General features: G+C 24.8%; 6 protein-coding genes across 6 annotated transcripts; 3 read left to right on the forward strand and 3 right to left on the reverse strand.

Moving 5' to 3' along the window:
• Positions 1–366: 366 nt before the first annotated feature.
• Positions 367–912, forward strand: DICPUDRAFT_21024 (uncharacterized protein; the record flags this gene model as incomplete). The annotated part of the gene is made up of 1 exon (XM_003286773.1): positions 367–912. A coding segment is annotated over one exon (546 nt), but the record flags the coding sequence as incomplete, so codon positions are not given.
• A 3590-nt stretch (positions 913–4502) lies between these two features.
• DICPUDRAFT_77706 (uncharacterized protein) lies at positions 4503–5247 on the reverse strand (the record flags this gene model as incomplete). Its single annotated transcript, XM_003286788.1, has 3 exons — positions 4503–4687; positions 4956–5079; positions 5173–5247. 3 exons carry the CDS (start codon positions 5245–5247, stop codon positions 4503–4505), a joined length of 384 nt encoding a protein of 127 aa, XP_003286836.1.
• A 510-nt stretch (positions 5248–5757) lies between these two features.
• DICPUDRAFT_97523 (uncharacterized protein) lies at positions 5758–7927 on the forward strand (the record flags this gene model as incomplete). Its single annotated transcript, XM_003286774.1, has 1 exon — positions 5758–7927. Exon 1 carries the CDS (start codon positions 5846–5848, stop codon positions 7925–7927), a length of 2082 nt encoding a protein of 693 aa, XP_003286822.1. The 5' UTR covers positions 5758–5845.
• Positions 7928–8311: 384 nt separating this feature from the next.
• DICPUDRAFT_31532 (uncharacterized protein) lies at positions 8312–9378 on the forward strand (the record flags this gene model as incomplete). The annotated part of the gene is made up of 2 exons (XM_003286775.1): positions 8312–8566; positions 8638–9378. The coding sequence occupies 2 exons, from the start codon at positions 8312–8314 to the stop codon at positions 9376–9378; spliced, it is 996 nt and encodes a 331-aa protein (XP_003286823.1).
• Positions 9379–9486: 108 nt separating this feature from the next.
• On the reverse strand, positions 9487–13044 carry DICPUDRAFT_150846 (uncharacterized protein; the record flags this gene model as incomplete). Its single annotated transcript, XM_003286789.1, has 3 exons — positions 9487–11243; positions 11327–11386; positions 11457–13044. The coding sequence occupies 3 exons, from the start codon at positions 13042–13044 to the stop codon at positions 9487–9489; spliced, it is 3405 nt and encodes a 1134-aa protein (XP_003286837.1).
• A 610-nt stretch (positions 13045–13654) lies between these two features.
• On the reverse strand, positions 13655–15566 carry DICPUDRAFT_150847 (uncharacterized protein; the record flags this gene model as incomplete). Its single annotated transcript, XM_003286790.1, has 2 exons — positions 13655–14802; positions 14864–15566. 2 exons carry the CDS (start codon positions 15564–15566, stop codon positions 13655–13657), a joined length of 1851 nt encoding a protein of 616 aa, XP_003286838.1.
• Between the last annotated feature and the right edge of the window lie 632 nt (positions 15567–16198).

Below are 16198 nucleotides of genomic sequence, written 5' to 3' on the forward strand. Positions count from 1 at the left end.
TTATTAAACTTTTAAAACACACTCATCAATGTAACAATCTTTTATCAAATATAAATAATAACTTACCAGAATATAAAAAAACTCAACTAATAATTCAAGAAAATAATCTTGACTCAATCAAAGATCTAACAAACAGCTATTTAGAAGTAATTGATATTCCTTTAGATTTAAAAACACTAAAATGTAAGTTTTAAATTTTTTATTTTTATACTAATAATACTTAAATTAATTCCTTTTTATAAAGTTTTAGATTTTGAATTTACAATTTACCAAGAGGGGTATGATATCAGTCATTTAGAAATTATAAATCTTGCTATTGGACCTATCGAATGTTTACCCAAAACTATTCCAGCAACAGTTACACGTTTATATTTACAAGATGGCTTTAATCAACCACTTAATTTTATACCACCCACCGTACAAACGTTGTTTTTAGGAAACATCAAGTATCAACTAACACCTGATTCAATTCCAGCAACAGTTAAACATTTATCTTTACGAGATGGCTTTAATCAACCACTTAATTTTATACCACCCACCGTACAAACGTTGTTTTTAGGAAACATCAAGTATCAACTAACACCTGATTCAATTCCAGCAACAGCTACACATTTAATATTACTTGATGGCTTTAATCAACCACTTAATTTTATACCACCCACCGTACAACACTTGTATTTACAAAACATCAAGTATCAATTAACACCTGATTCAATTCCAGCAACAGTTACAGATTTATATTTACTTGATGGCTTTAATCAACCACTTGATTTTATACCACCCACCGTACAAAGGTTGTATTTATATAACATCAAGTATCAATTAATACCTGGTTCAATTCCAAATCATTTAACTTTTCTTATTTTTGATTATGGTTTTTCTCAACATTTTACAAAAGGAATTATCCCTGACTCTACAACTTCTATTCAAATGGGCGATGTGGTCTATCCTTTAGAACATGACTCCATTTCAAACCCCAATCAAAAAATTTCTTATTTACCCAATTACAAACATTTAAAATTAAATTAAAATAATATTTAAAAGAAATAATCTCTATAAAATTATATTTTTTGTTTGCAAAAATTATATTTAAACATAAAAAAAAAACATTTTTTAAGTTTTATTACAATAAATTTTTATTTTTTAATTAATCACTTAATTTTATACCACCCACCATAGAATGGTTGTATTTATATAACATCAAATATCAATTAATACTTGGTACGATTCCAAATCATTAAACTACTCTTATATTTTAATTATAATTTCTATCATTTAGATCCTGGCTCCATTTCAAAACCAAACAAAATATTAACTATTCTCTCAACAACAAACATCTAAAAATAAATTAAATAAAATAATATTAAAAGAAATCTAATCTCTATCTATAAAAATATAATTATTACAAACAAAAAATATAATTTTAAACATAAAAAGAATAGTTAAAAAATTATCATCGTTTATTTTTGTTTTTTGTATCACCTGGAATTTTTTATCCTTTGAATGTTAATTTTTAAATAAACCACAATAAAACCATCTTTTATTTATTGTTAAATTCTCTGGAATTTTTTAAAATCTTTTTCATAAAATTAATTTAAAATTTATAAAAACGAAAAAAACGGTTTTATAAATTCAAAGAAATTTTTTTTTTATTTTAATTTTATTTTAATTTTTTTTTAATTTTTTTTTTTTTTTTTTTTTTAAAATAAATAAATTGATTTTTATTATTTATTAATTTGTTATGAAATAAAGAAATGGAAACAAAAATTAAAAGACCAATACGATCAAAAACAACAACAACAAAATTAACATCGGTCTCGACTAAACCAACAAGAGAAGTTTTTCAAGAACCTCAATTAAGAGATAATGAAGAAAAGAAAGAGGTAATTAAATATGATTTTAAAGGGTGTTTTCCCAAATTAGATGAAAATAATTTTATTATTCCTGAAGATACAATCCTCTCACAAAAGGATATTAATATCCTAAAGGAATTACCTCTTCCAGAATGGTTTGATGTTAAAGTACCAAGTTTTAATTACCCAATAGGTTCTACGCCATCCAAAAATTGTAAAAATATTGAAAAGGATTTACGCATCATTAACCATCGTGCTAATGATATATTTAAACCTTTAACTGCAATAGCAGAGTTGTTGGATAGTGAAGGTGACACAATCAGTAAAGAGGATTTAAAAAACCACTTTGTTAATTTGGTTGCTATTACTTCAAACGCTGTTGGAACTATTTCCCGTGCAAGAACTAATAATTTAGCAATAACAAATGAACCATTAATAAAGAAATCATCTGGTGGTTTAATTAGTGAAGAATTTGAAAAAAAACTTCGAGAAATGGTCGAATATTCAAAGATAAACAAAGAAATTCAAGATGGAACCTATGCTTCAAAATCCAACAATTTCAAGAAAAGACAAAATAGTCGAAAGAATAATAATGGTTACAGTAGCAATAATAATGGCAATAATAAGGATTCAGGAAACGGGAAGTCGGGGTTTTAGAGCAAAAGAAAATCCACAAAGTAGTGAGATTGGCCTGTGATCTTGGGAGACACTTCAATCATTTCGTTCAAAAACTCATGTGCGATTAGAAGGAGCAGGTCCAATTGTATAATGAACGAAATTCCCTTATTACAGTTAATCTAAACAAATCATTAACGATGGTTAATAAAGTGTAAAAACCTTTTCAAACAAACAAATAAATAATTACTACAAATATGATTTATCAGAAATAACAAAATAAAAATTATCAAATTGCTTAAAATTCAAGATATTGTTTTAAATATTGAATTATAAAATAAAAAAAAAGATAAAATAAAAATATAAAAATGATAATTACCATTTGAAAAAGTTTGTGGTGGTAAAACGGTATTGAGCTTCTGTTTTTTCTCGAATGTTTATGAAGTGTATTTTGTTTTAGATGATTAATCAAAAAATGATTGGTATTGTCATTGTTTTTTTTTTTTTAAATTTTATTAACTTTTTATTGTTATTGGTTGTAAAAAAATCAACAGTGGCAAAAATATTAGAAAGAGTGGAGACAAAAAAGGTACAATTCAATGACCCGTAAACGTCCTGGGAGAAAAAAATAAAAAATAGAGGTTTTACCCAATAATTAATAGTATAAATAAAATGACAATATATTGTTTTTTTTAAATAAAAATATAATAGAAAAAATAATAATTCCAATTGTTTTTATTTCTTAATCACTATATAAAATAAAAATATAATATAATATTAAATTTTAAATAAAAAACCTCAGGAATTATAATCAAAAGCTTAAGATATGATATTTTTTAATTTTGCGAACTTATGTTTTTTTAACCCTTAAAATGCCGAGGATGTATGGTTGCCAAAAAAAAAAAAAATTTTAATTTTTTATTATGAATTAATTTAAAAAAAATAAAAAAAAATTAAATTTTCTTTTTTTTTTTATTTAATAAATTTTTTTAAAATTTTTATTTATTTTATTACACATTCAAATGGATACTTCAAATACAAATAATAACAATAACAATAACAATAGCAATAACAATAATAATAGTGAAAATGATAAACCCACAGAAAAATAACCGCTCGCCCAACTATCCAAGAGTTATTCTAAATGACTACATTACACAATTGTATTTAAGAAATAGCGAGGAGAAATTCAGTTTCAGAGATTTTATTTCATTTAATTAATAACCAATTATCAACCAAAACATCAAGTACTAGAAAAACATCAAGAAATACAGTAATAATTCCAAAGCTCATTAATGTATATACAATTGATGAAAATAGAAAAGAAAGAGGTGCTTGTTTTGTGTAGTAATAGTCCAGTTCAAGGTGTAAACTATAAAGGAAATTCATATATTAGATCTCAATGTGAATGTCATAGTGTGTTCCTCCATGAAGTTTGTAATATTGCATTTCATAACCCAGATTTCAAAATTGCCCAAACTTTATTATTTATACAATTTATTATTTATTAATTGTATAAATAATAAATAAAATAAAAATAAAAACAATAATAATAATAATAATAATAATAATAGTGAGTTAACTGTAAAATTTTAAATAAACTTTAAAATAAATATATTTTTATAAATATATTTATTTATTTAAACTCAAAAAAAAAAATATTATTTTTTATTTATTTATTTTCACGAAAAAACCAAGGGTTAAATAATTAACATTTGTAATAATCGTCAAATATTAAGATTCAAAGATAAAGACAAATAAAATATTATTCTCAATATTATTACTGGGTGTAAAATTATTAGAGATTAAAAATTATCGTAATTCTCAGTTTTCACTAATTATCGTTAGGGTATTCATTTTAGAAAAAATTATCTCTTTTTTAAAAAAAATTATTATTCATTTTTATCCATTTTTAAAATTTGCAAATTGATGTATAACAGCACAAACAAAACATCATAATTTCTTTTTTTCGCACTTCTTTTAATTTTTTTTATTTTTTTTTTTGAAAATGGATTATTTGTTATAAATTCATTACTAATTCACAAAGAAACCAACAGCATTTAATTGGAAAGATTTTACTGCTACAGGCCCGAAGCCTTTAAATAGACCTTTAACGCCGTCTCTATGCACAATTTTTTTTAAACAATCAAAAACACCTTTATAATGACCAATTCTATCAGTTTGGATTAAAGTTTTAGAAATATCGAAATGATGGGTGGCTAAAAAATATAATAAAAATTTCTAAATTAGAATTATTATACATTTGAATCCAAATGATTAATATATACATAACCACCATGATACATTACACCTGCAGTACCACCACATAATAAAATTGGTAGCTGATGTGATATTTAGAATTAATAAATTAAATAATATTATTAGCTAATAAAATAATAATACGATATTTACAGATTGGGGATGTTCACCTTTTAATCCTATTTTTTTTTTTAGAAGTTTCATAAGTCGAAAAAAATATGGCTAAACCAGGTACATCTCTTAATAAAGTTGGGGTTAAACCTTGATAGAATCCTCTTTCTTTGAAAATTTGTTTTGCAAAATAAATATTGCCTCTTCCTTTCGATAATTTATGGTAACCAGCGCCTTCCATCTAATTATAATAATAATAAAATTATAATTATTAACAACTATATTGCTATTTTATTGTTTATTATTATTACTATTGTTACTAAATTTATATTACCTGCATTTGAATTTTAATTAAATCGACAGGGCATGCTATAAATGATTGAACAAAACCAGCAAAAGAACCAACCATTAATAAATTTAAATAATCATTATCTCTGTTATAGTTGTTTTTTTTTTAAAAAATGCCAAGTATCCTCAAAAGTACCAAATTGAATTGCAGAAATTGCAGCAGAAAAGAATAATGGGGACAATAACCCTTTAAACAATCCCACTACACCCTCTTTATCTATTACTTCTCTAAATATTTTTCTTACGCTTAGATTGGGTGAATCTGATAGCTGTATTCTAGTTTTAGCTTTGTAAATACCTTTTACATCTTATACATTTTCTTCAGGATCTTTATTTTTATTATTTATATCATTGTTTGTTTTTATGCTATTATTACTACTACCACTATTATTACTATTGTTACTATTTCTGTTATGATTGGTTTTGTGAATATGAAATTTAAAATATTAAAAAATTTTCGAAATTAAATGTTATTTTTTTTTTTTAAATTTTTTATTTTTTTTTTTAAATTTTTTATTTTTTTTTCAAATTAAATTAAAACAATTTATTATGTGTTAAATTTAATTACACCGCATCAATGAAATATTTTATAATTTAAACTTTGTAATAATTATATATTTTATTTTTTAAAATAAATATTGTATTTTAAATTGTTAAATATGAATCATAGTAATAATACTAAAAATAGTAATAGTAATAATAGTAATAGTAATAATAGTGATAATAATAAAAATAATAATATTATAAATATTAATAATAATAATAATAATAATAGTAATAATGATAGGTTACATAATTTATATAAAAGGATATTTAATAACATTGTAATAAAAAAAAATATATCTAGATATTTAAAATTAAATAATGACTGGAGATTTAAATGTATATCATATTCATCAATACAGAATGGAACATCATTATCACTATCTCAAATAAAATTTGATACCACATTTAAACATTTAATAGTTATAACCGATTTCAAAAATATAAAAGAATTCAATTTGTGTTTATATTTATTAAAATCAAATATATTGTGTAATAATTCAACTACTTCTGGTAGTGGCAGTAACAATTTTACAAGCTTAAGATTTATAAAAGATAGCAACTTTAATAACAATGATAACAATAGTAATAATAACAATAACAATAATAATAACAATAATAATAATAATAATATTAGTAATAATAGTAAAAAAAAAAAAAACAAAATTAAAATTAAAATTCAAGAATTTCAAATCCCAGCTACAATAAAAGAACTGGCTTTTGGGGACTCTATAAAACTAGAAGTTGAAACAAAAAAAGCGTCAGTGCCACTATTTAATAATTTGACCGTGTTGGAACTTGGTAAAAAAAATGAAGCAGTACTGCTAAATGGTTACCTATCAATGGCAAATAATTTGAAGCAACTAGTTATAAATCACAATCTTTCCAAACCACTCAAAAAAGAAATGTTCCCAATTCAGTTAGAATCATTAACAATGAAATCAAAATATTTATTTAGTACAATTTATCTTCCAGATCAACTAAAGGAACTCTCTTTTATTGGCAAACCCTCTTCGCCTATAGATATGAGCAGTGCAATTTTAGATTCTATTCCAAAAAATTTAACATCACTTAGAATAGAGTACTGCTTTAATACTGAAATAATAACAAAACCAAGTATAATGAACTCGCTTCATAAACTAAATATCATTTACAACAACATAGATAGTGAGAGACACTTTCTTTATTACTATACAAATATTTTACCAAACTCCAAACTATTAAAGTCATTAGAAATATCAACATTCATAAATAATTACTATATATTTGTAAACCCTGATTTACTTCCGCCCACCCTAAATTCATTAAAACTGCCATTTCATTTTTCAACTTCTCCCATTTTACAATCAAATTCAGAAACGGAATCAATATTATCAATAAACCCAATGAATGATAACACCACAACAACAGTATTAAAAGGATACCCAGGCTCAATTACCAGCTTTAAAGGCACATTACAACAACTGACATCAACAAAATTTGAAAATCTATTAAACATAACCTCATTAAATTTATTATTACTATCATTCATCAGCTTACCCAATACAGCAACCAACAACAACTTTGAACAAAACTTTAGTAAACTTTCAAATTTGGATTCACTCATTCTTAATTTACACGAGCTAACTCTAATATCAACCATACCAGAAACAATAAGATCAACAATTAACAATTTAGAGCTTTATCGATTCCATCCAACTGAAACTGACGATTTAGATTCTCAAATTTCTCAATTTTACTCAAATCTCAAGCTAAAAGAATCTTTTTCAAAACTAAAATATCTAAAGATTGATGAAAACTTTACATTTATATTTATGAGCCATTATAAAAAAGAAAAAGAAAAAGATAAAAGTAATCCAATTGCAGATGGAGCCGTAAATTTATTTCCCTCAACTCTGCTATTATTAGACTTAACATTCGGTGGAACATCAGCAGTAGAAGCAAATGAAAAGATTATTTTAAACAAATCATTTTTTCCACCAGGTATCAAAATTTTAGTTATTAGAGGTACTCACAAATCAGTAATAGAGAAATTACCAAATTCCATAGAGTTTATTTTTATTCAAGACACAAATCCATTACTAAACGATAGATTATTTATTGACGATTATTCATCTATAGTCAGAACTTTTAATCAAGCAGATGAAAAAATATTATACAATAATTTAAAAACTCAACTAAATGAATTTTATTTATAAATAAATAATAATTAAATAAACTTTTTTTTTTTATAAACTTATAGTTATAAATAAATATAATTTATTAAATCTAGATTTACTTTGTTGCTATTTAATTTTTTTACTTTATGATTTTAGACTCGGAATATAATCTAGATTACATATTACATATATTAGGAAGATCTATTTTTTATAACAATTATATTAATTTAGTAAAAAATATTACTAATTAATATTTATCCTCTTTTTTTGTAAATAACAATATATAAAGATAAAAATCAGATAAACAATCTATTAGATCTCTGAAAAGTTTTTAATTTTTTTAAAAAATATTACCACAAAAAAAACTATTTAAAGGAAAATTATAAAATTTATTTTTTATTAAATTCAATTCTCAAAAAAAAAATGCAAGAAGAAATATTATACAAATGGAATTATGATGATTTTAAAGATAAAAAATTTAAAATACCAAAATTAAATATGCCATGGGATTATAAGTTCAGTCCATATTTTGAAGAAATATCATTAGAAAATAGAGAATGGATAAAAGGAACTAAACTTATATCAGAAGAATCTGATTTTGAAAAATTTGTTTACTTGAAGACAATTTTAATGAATTCTTATTTATATCCCCATTGTAATAAAGAAGTTTTTAGATATGTATGTATTAAATAAAAAATATTAATATAATAAAATTAGTATTATTAATTATTATTAATATATTCTATCAGATTAATAGATTAAATGAATATATTTATATCGTTGATGATTTTTATTTAGAAGATAATGTAAAGGGTCAAGAATGGGTGGATGAATTATTTGATAGAAATTCTAAATTTGTTAAAGAGAACTACATTGGCTCGATAATGTGGGAAATTTTTGATGATATTATATCCGTTGGGAATGATGGAGCTACTGACTATCTAATTAAAAAAACACATGAATGGATGGATTCAGTAATACTATTCAATAGTAAAAAAGTAAATTCCAAATTTACCTTTGAAGAATATACAAATAGTCGTGGAGTAGATGTTGGTATGATTTTTGGTTTGGCTTGCACTAAAGTTCATATTCCTCCATTATGCGACGAGATTGAAAATCACCCAGTTTATATAGATATGCTTGCAAACTACTATAACCCAATTCATTTATTAATAAATGATATCTATTCCTTCAACAAAGAAACAAAATCAGTAAGATTAGGAAATTATGTAAAGATTGCAGCATACCAATTGGGTTCTATACAATTAGCAATGGATCATTTATCAAAACTATTTGATGAATATATTGGAAAAATTCAAGAAAAGTTTGCAGAGTTAGAAAAGATCTTCCCAAATAATAAAGACCTTGAAACCCATCTATATATAATTAAAACAATTATTGCTTGTAACTTTAATTGCTCCACAAATCCAAACTATCCACGTTATTATGGTGAAGTTTTAGAAGCTGAATTAAAGATTATTAATGAATAAAACAATCAATCCAATCAAACCTATCATAAGATAATAAAAACAAATTAAAAAAACAAAATAAATAAATAAATAAATAAATAAATAAATAAATAAATAAATAATTAACTTTTATTTTTTGTTACAATTATTATTACTATTGTTTACACTTGAAGTTAGAGTTGGGGTTAATGGAGGTGTAGTGCTTCCATTATTACTATTACTATTATTATTATTAGTTGGATTACCTGTATCAGTTTCAAACATTTTAACTTTATCTTTAACTAATGGATTCATACTGTTTAATAATTCCTCGTCATATGGTTTTTTTTCTATATTTGCATTATTTAAAACTGAATCACCTGAACTTGAAAGAGTTGCAAATCTTTTCATTACGGATGGTGAAGCTCTACCTGTAGGATTTGTGTTTGGCGAAGTTGATAATACATTATCATCGACTACTGGTTTAACAAATGTTGAAGATTTTCTTAATATTGAAACTGGGCTTTGGGTCTGTGATTCTATTGAAGTACTTGAGCTTGGTGATGATGATAATTTTACATTAGTTGATAAGGTGGATGGTGATGGTGATGGTGATGGTGATGAAGATGGTGATGCAGTGCTAACGCCATTACTATTTTTAAATGAAGTTTGTCTTGAAAGCATTGGTACTGATTTTTTATCACCTGATACTTGTTTGGATGAAGGTTGGAATGAGCTATTAGATTGTTGTGAATGCTGTTGGGTCTGTGACTGCTGTTGTTGTTTCTTTAATTCCTCTAAACTTGAAATAATAGGAGAGAGTGATTGCTGAAGTTGTTGTTGGAAATTAAGATTGATAAGGGCCAATTCTTTACCAAGTTTAGAGACTATTGAATTTTCTAGAGCTTTAACATCCTCTCTAATGTCTTGAATTAATGTTTTGTTTGAACTATCTATATATGAGACCAACTTTGATTCTAATGCTTTGAAATCAGTTTGAACATTGAATAATGAAGAGTTACTATTTGATAATGTTGGTGGTAAAAGGGGTAAAGATTTTGATGGTGGAGTATGAAGACCACTATTACTGTTATTAGAGCTAGATTTTGGTAATTTTTTTTGTTTGGATGGTTTCTTTTTCTTTCTAACCATGGTACCAGAAGCAGAAATCTCTTCATCATCGTCATCCTCTTCCTCCTCATCATCTTCATCTTCATCCTCATCTTCATCATCTTCCTCTGTAACAACTGGTATACCTTTTGGACCATGGAAAACAGTAGTAGAAAATGGATCAACATCTTCATCCTCTTCGTCATCTTCATGGACATCTTCGGTATTTTTTTCTTCATCATCATCAAATTCGTTACAAGTGGTGTAATTTCCTTTAAAATTGAATGTTCCAATGTTAACAGTGGCTAATTTAACACTACTAGGATCGATTGGAATATAAGAGTCATTACCCAAACCATTAGTTTCAGTTGAATTATCGACATCACTATTACTATTAGCTGTGGAGTTTACTGTTGAATGTTTTTGTTGTTTCTTTAATTCATCATGCTTCTTCTTCTTTATTCTAAATAATTGATTAACTAAATCACCTAAAACTTCTGGACTTCTTTCTTTTCTTAAGAATGGGTGGCAAAGTAAATCGATTGGAGATGATCTTTTCTCTGGATCTTTATTTAAACAACGAGCCAAGAAATCATTTAACAATGGTGACCATTTCTTTGGTTCTAAAAATGTTGGTGGTGGCCAAATTGGTACCATCTTCATAGCCCTCATTGGGTTCATATCCATATGTGGTGGTAATCCATCTGCCATTTCAATAATTGTTATACCTAAAGACCAAACATCAGCTTTATAATCATAATTCTTTTTTAAAATAACCTCTGGTGCCATCCATAATGCTAATAAAATTTGAAAAAAAAATATAAATATTAATATATATTTTTATAAGCTATCATTATATTAAAATTAATTTTATACTTACGAGTACCAATCATTTCTTTTGATTGACTTGCTCCATTTAATTTTTCACTAACACCAAAATCTATAAATAAGAAATATATTAATAAATTAATTTTAAATAATATATTAAATATTATATATTAAAAACTTACCAGCAATTTTAACTTGACAATCCTCGCCCAATAAAATATTTGCAGCTTTTACATCTCTATGTACAATATTTTGCTTATGTAAATAAATTAAACCTTTAAGAGTATTTTTTACAACAAAAGAAATTTGAGATTCATTTAAAGTTTTTTCAGTTGATTCGATGATATCACGAATGGAACCTAAAGCACAGAAATCCATTAAAATCCATACATTGTCTTCATGTTGAAGTGAACCATAGTAAGATACTACATTTGGAGATTTACAATTCTTTAAAATATTGATTTCATTTTGTAATGATTGGGATTCTGATTCCTTCATTTCGATAACCTTAATAGCCAATGTAAAACCTAAATCCTTATGGGTACCCTTGTATACTGAACCATAAGCACCATCACCCAATTTTTCATCCAATTTAAAATCGTTGTGACCAGTCCACTTTAAATCGAAATCGACATGCATTTTGTGAATAACATTATAAGGTATACTAATTTCGGTGTTTATATCAAATGTTGATTTTGTCTTTTTATGTGATTTCTTATGAGATTTCTTATCTGAAGATGAGGCAGATAGATTAGTTGATGTAGAAGATGGTGATAATGAACCATTGCCATGGCTTTCATTAGTTGCAGTTGCTGCAGGATCTACTGAATGCTTATGTGATTTAAATATATCTGGTTTTTTTAAAAACTTTTTCTTTTTCTTTTCTTTTTCAATAGTTGGTGTATTATTTGCACTTGTAGATGGATTGCTAATACTTCCTCTTGGTGAAATTAAACCTGGTGAAGATTCACAACTTGCAGAGTTTGCATTCTCTTGATTTGGTAAATGAGTTGGTGTGTTTGGTAATGATGTAATTGAATTTAATAATTTTGGTGATGATATAAATTGTGCTAATTTACGGGTTAACTTTTTATTGTTTGGTGTTGTGTTTGTTGATGTTGTTAAATCTGCAGTTGTACTGCTACCAACCAATGTACCGCTATCAGATGCTCCAACAAGATTAATATCAGTAAATTCACTTGACATCGATGTTGATAATGAATCCATCTCGGCTGAATCATCTGTAGTATTCATTGAAATATTACTTGAATGACGTTGTAAATTTTGATTATTGATTGGTTGATTATCATTGCTAGCACTACCACTTGAACTATTGGAAATAATTGAAATTGAACTTTCAGTTCTCATGACTGGGTTGTGGCCATTATTATTACTACTATCTTCAAATGATTCATTATCTGATAATGTAGTACTATTTGCCCTATTTGAGTTTTTTGGTGGTACTGGAGGTGTGTAATTGGGTGGATGACTATTAGGCTCGCCACTATTATCTATTAAACTATCACTACTATCACCACTAATACTCTTATTAATAGTTACTTTTGGGGGTGATGGTGGTGAATGATTTGGTGGGTGGCTTTGTGAATTAGTACTGCTACTGACACCAACACTACTACTACTGTTATTAAGATCCTTTGATAAATGTATTTGATTTAATAGATTTTGTGTAGATGGTGATTTCATAACTTTTTGCAATAAACTTTCTTTACTTCCATTGCCACTATTATTGATTGGTGTTGGTTGTGACATGTTTTGATATTATTAAAATATTTTAAAATTTTACTACATAAAAAATTAATTTTATATATTTTATTTTTATTTGTTATTTTTATTTGTTATATATAAACCCACACAAAATACAAAAATAGATTATTTATTTATTTATTATTATAATTTATAAAAAACTATAAACCATTAACAAAATACTGTTTAGCTATATTATTAGTTCTACTGCGAATATACGTAATATAAAATATTTGTTTGTTGGTTATAAATTTTTTGATTCTGTTTACAATAATTTTTTCTTTTTTTTTTTTTTTTATAAAAAGTGCAATAATTTTTTTTTATAATTTTCATTTTTATTATTTGAAAAGAAATAATTTTGAAAAAAATATCTATTTTTTTTTTTTTTTTTTTTTTTTAATTTTTTTTAATTTTTATAAATAAATAAAATTGGATTTAAATCTCCTCATTTAATCACAAAAATTCAAAAACACATTTTGATATTATATATATACACAAAAAATAGACAGGTTTAGAAAAAAAGGAATCTGAATGAATATTTTTTTTTAAAAAAAAAACAATACCATGCACAAAACCAAATGTATGTGTGGGGAAAAATGTGGGTAAACTCTAATTATCAATCGACTTTTCTTTTTTTATTAAATAGGTTATCTATATTTATATTTGGGTTTAATTTTAAGTATTGTACATTGTAATCTTCATCGCTTGAGGCGCTGCTACCACCTTTTTTATCTTTTGATGATAATGAAGTTGATAGATTTTCGACTTGATTAATATAAATTTGCTCTATCTTGTTTAAAAATAAACTAATGTCTTTATGTTGTCTGAAAATTATTTTTTGTAAAATTGAAATCAACCAATAATAATAGTCAAGTCCATTTGCATTACTATTTTTTATATTTACATTTTTATTACTGCTGCTTGTTGTTGTAGTACTATTATTATTTAAAATTTCTATATTGATATTTTGGGCTGTTGGAACTGGTTTTGATAATTTAACCTTTGGTATTATTACTGTTTTTTTAACTTTTTTTCTTTTTAATGTGTCTGATTGGTAACGATTATTTAATAAATTTAAATTTGAAGTTTGATTAGAGTTATTTAAATTTAGACTATTGATTGATTTTTTGATTATCATTGTTTTCTTTTGGTATCTTTCTGAAAGACCATCGTATTTCTCGTGGATTTGATCAGTGATTAATCTTTTTAGGCTGGTTGGTTTTGATTTTGGATGTCCTTTAAAATCTTCAATATTTAAACTCCAGGTATCTTGTTTTGAAATAAATTGATTCTTTGGTAAATTAAACATAACATCATATAACCAGTTTTCGATTTCAATCTTTTCCAAGTCCTGCTTAATATACTTTCTTTTTTGATTTTCCTCAACTTCATTTTCAGTTTCCGAATCGCTATCATTTTCCTCTAGACTCTCACTATTGTTTTGATAATCTTGGTTACTCTTAAAATATCTGCTATTCTTTTTCTTTAATAATGTTTCTAAAAACTCTATATCCTTTAAACTATGTACATTTGAATGTAATCCACTGCCATCATCTGACTCCATATTATATTGATTATCAAACAAGTTTAATTTACTCTTTAATACAATCATAATGATCGATGCACATAATAAATCTGAATTTGTTGGTAACAATATCTTTTCATAAACATGATTTAAATGTGAAGATGGTTTTCTCTTTTGATAAACTTTAAATGGAACTGATATAATATTATACAATTGATTTGATAAATTTAAAATAAATTCTAAAAAAATTTTAATTAGTATTTGGTGAAGATAAAAAGAAAAAAAAGCTATTATACATACTTGGTAATCTTAATTCGTTACAAAATCGTAATAGAATTAAAGGAACATTAACACTTGGTAAAAAGTTTAAATACTTTGATAAATCTATACATATCTTTTCAAAATTTGAAAAAATAGACATTGAATTGGACCAAGAGAATCTCCATGTAGTTTCATTTGTAAATGTTGGTATCTTTCCACTCTGTGCCAATGCCAATATATCGCCCATTATAATTGGTTCCTTGAGATACACACATGACAAGTAACATATAGCCAATGTTAAGTAAGGTGGGGGATAATTAATAATACCAAATGGAATTTCGCCATCGCTTTCATTTGAAATACTAGTAAACTTATCTAATAACTTGAACCATAATTCTCCAGATACCTGATATAGCTTTTCATTATAACCTTGATCCTTGATTAAAGCTGTAACTTGAATCTTTAATAAATTTTGTAATATATAGTATCTGTTGTTTTTTTGTGAATATTTTTTCCTATTCATAGCATCCAATAACTCTTGGGTCATAACTCTTTTATATGAACCTGCTTTATATCCACCACCACTTTCAAATTGCTCGACTTCTTGGGTGAAATAACCCTCAACACGTGTGTGGCAAATATCGCATTCTAAAAACCCAAATTCATCTTTGCTAAATGATAAACCTGCACATTGAATACATGGAAGTTGTGAAGTGGATGATTGTTGAGAAAAATAATCCATCTCTTAAAACTATTTAATATAGTTTTATATCTATTAATAAATTAATATATAGATATAATAAAACAAATATTTAATATTATGAAGGTGTGGTTATTATTTAAATGGTTTTCTCGGTAAAAAAAAATTTTAAAAAATTAAAAAAAAAAAAAATTTTAAAAAATTAATTTAAAAATAAAATTAAAAAAAAAACGAAAATGGATTACAATTATCCAAATGTTAATTTTAACAGTAAGCGAAAATATATACAAGAGGTTATTTTGTTCATAATTATTTTTAGGATTGTATTATAAATAAATTATAATAAAAAAAGAAATAAACTCAAAAGTACATATATAAAAAATTAGGATTTTTTTTATACAATTTTATAGTTTTAAATAAATCACAACAAAAGAGAAATTTCATTTTCTAAAATTGGTCATCAATGATTTGATTTAATTTCTTTCGTGCATTTTAGGTAAATAAATTTAATTTTTTATTTATTTTTTAAATATTTAAAAAAAAAAAATATCTATTTTATTTTTTTTTTAATTTTTTTTTTTATTAGCGGATTACTCAAATTTCCCAAATGACCAGTAAAATTGTATGGTGAATTGCAGGCGCACGAAGAAAGTATTACAATGTCAATATCAAAC

The sequence above is a fragment of the Dictyostelium purpureum genome (assembly GCF_000190715.1).
Source record: "Dictyostelium purpureum unplaced genomic scaffold DICPUscaffold_80, whole genome shotgun sequence".
NCBI classification, from domain to species: domain Eukaryota; phylum Evosea; class Eumycetozoa; order Dictyosteliales; family Dictyosteliaceae; genus Dictyostelium; species Dictyostelium purpureum.